At 39.7% G+C, this 1,400-nt stretch overlaps 1 protein-coding gene across 4 annotated transcripts in view; it reads right to left on the bottom strand.

Annotated features, from left to right (window-relative positions):
- Phf20 (PHD finger protein 20) overlaps positions 1-1,400 on the bottom strand; it is a 171,073-nt gene that overhangs the window by 69,679 nt on the left and 99,994 nt on the right. For all 4 annotated transcript variants that reach the window (XM_004630988.2, XM_023714919.1, XM_023714917.1 and 1 more), the window contains one exon: positions 830-1,009. In XM_004630988.2, the coding sequence (XP_004631045.1) occupies positions 830-1,009 (180 nt within the window). The remainder of the gene's footprint in view (positions 1-829; positions 1,010-1,400) is intronic.

Below are 1,400 nucleotides of genomic sequence, written 5' to 3'. Positions count from 1 at the left end.
CACACACACACACACAATAAATAAATGTAATAAATAAAAATAAATAAATATTAAAAAAAAAAAAGATAAAGGATTAGCTAGGCATGATAGCTCACTCCTATAATCTCAGCACTCTGGGAGGCTCAAGGAGGAGGGTCACAAATTCAACCCCACCTTGGACAACTTAATGAAACCTTGCCTCAAAAGGAGGCTGGGACCATAGCTTAGTGTAAACACTATGGGTTTAATCCCTAGCACTGCAAAATTAATCAAAAATTACTTTTAAAATTAATTTTTAAAGTTAGGAAGATAGCTTGGCAGTCAAAGCACCTGACTGGGGCCGGGGAGATGGCTCAGTGAAATAAGCGCTTCCCTGGCAAGCGCAAGGGTCTAAATTCAATCCTTGGTTCCGAAAAAAAAAAAAGAAAAAAAAAAAAGAAAAAAAAAAAAAGCACCTGACTGGCAGGCACAAGGTCCCAAGGCCAATCCTCAGTACCACATGCCATACAGCCCCGGAACTGGGCATGGCAGTGTATGCCTATAATTCCAGCACTGGGGAGGCTGAGACAAAAGTATCACTATGAGTCTGAACTGAGTAGCTACACTCTATAGCAAAAATAAAAATAAATTCAATCTTTAAAATAATAACTTTTAAAATAAGAAATTAAGGGTCAGGAGATGGCTCAGTGGAATAAGTGCTTCCCTGGCAAGCACAAGGGCCTGAGTTCAATTCCCGGTTCTACCAAATTAATTAATTAATAAAAAGTGAAAAAATTATTAGTAAAGTTTTTTTTTTAGCTCTCAATCAAAGCAAAAACATATACATATTGAGTGAACTCTAAATATAAACCTTCCACAGTCGAAATCCCTTTTAATTCAGCAAGAGGAGATGCTGGTTCTGTTTTCATAGTGTTTTCTCCCATTGACTTGCAGTTCAACTCCAAACCTGCAGACCCTAATCCATCCCCAAAGGAGTGGCAAGTTAGCGTAGATGAGACCTGGCCAGCTTCCAAAGGTGATTTCAAATGACCTAGGGGGAAAAAAAAAAAAAAAAAAAAAGTAAGTAAGTGTGGGGAACATATGTATGTACATAATCTGGAAACCACAAGTCCAATAATAGACTAAGGGAGCCAGGAACCTGTTAAAGGAAGCTATTCATCTAACAATATATAAGAATATACTCACAAGTTCCTCAGCATATATCTCAAAAGAGGATAAAGTGAAAGGAGAAATTCCTAGAAATGTCAATTTTAAAAAGCATGGAGTGGGGCTGGTGAGATGGCTCAGTGGTCTAAAGCACCTACTTAGAACAAGCTTAGCAAAGCACAGGAACCACGGTTCAATCCCCCAGCCCCACATGCCAGCCAGCCCCGCCCCCTGGTGGGCTGAGCTGGCCACACACACACACACACACACACACA

Source organism: Octodon degus, unplaced genomic scaffold (genome assembly GCF_000260255.1).
Source record: "Octodon degus isolate 3935 unplaced genomic scaffold, OctDeg1.0 scaffold00037, whole genome shotgun sequence".
NCBI lineage: Eukaryota > Metazoa > Chordata > Mammalia > Rodentia > Octodontidae > Octodon > Octodon degus.
This window is presented reverse-complemented; position numbering and strand designations above follow the sequence as displayed.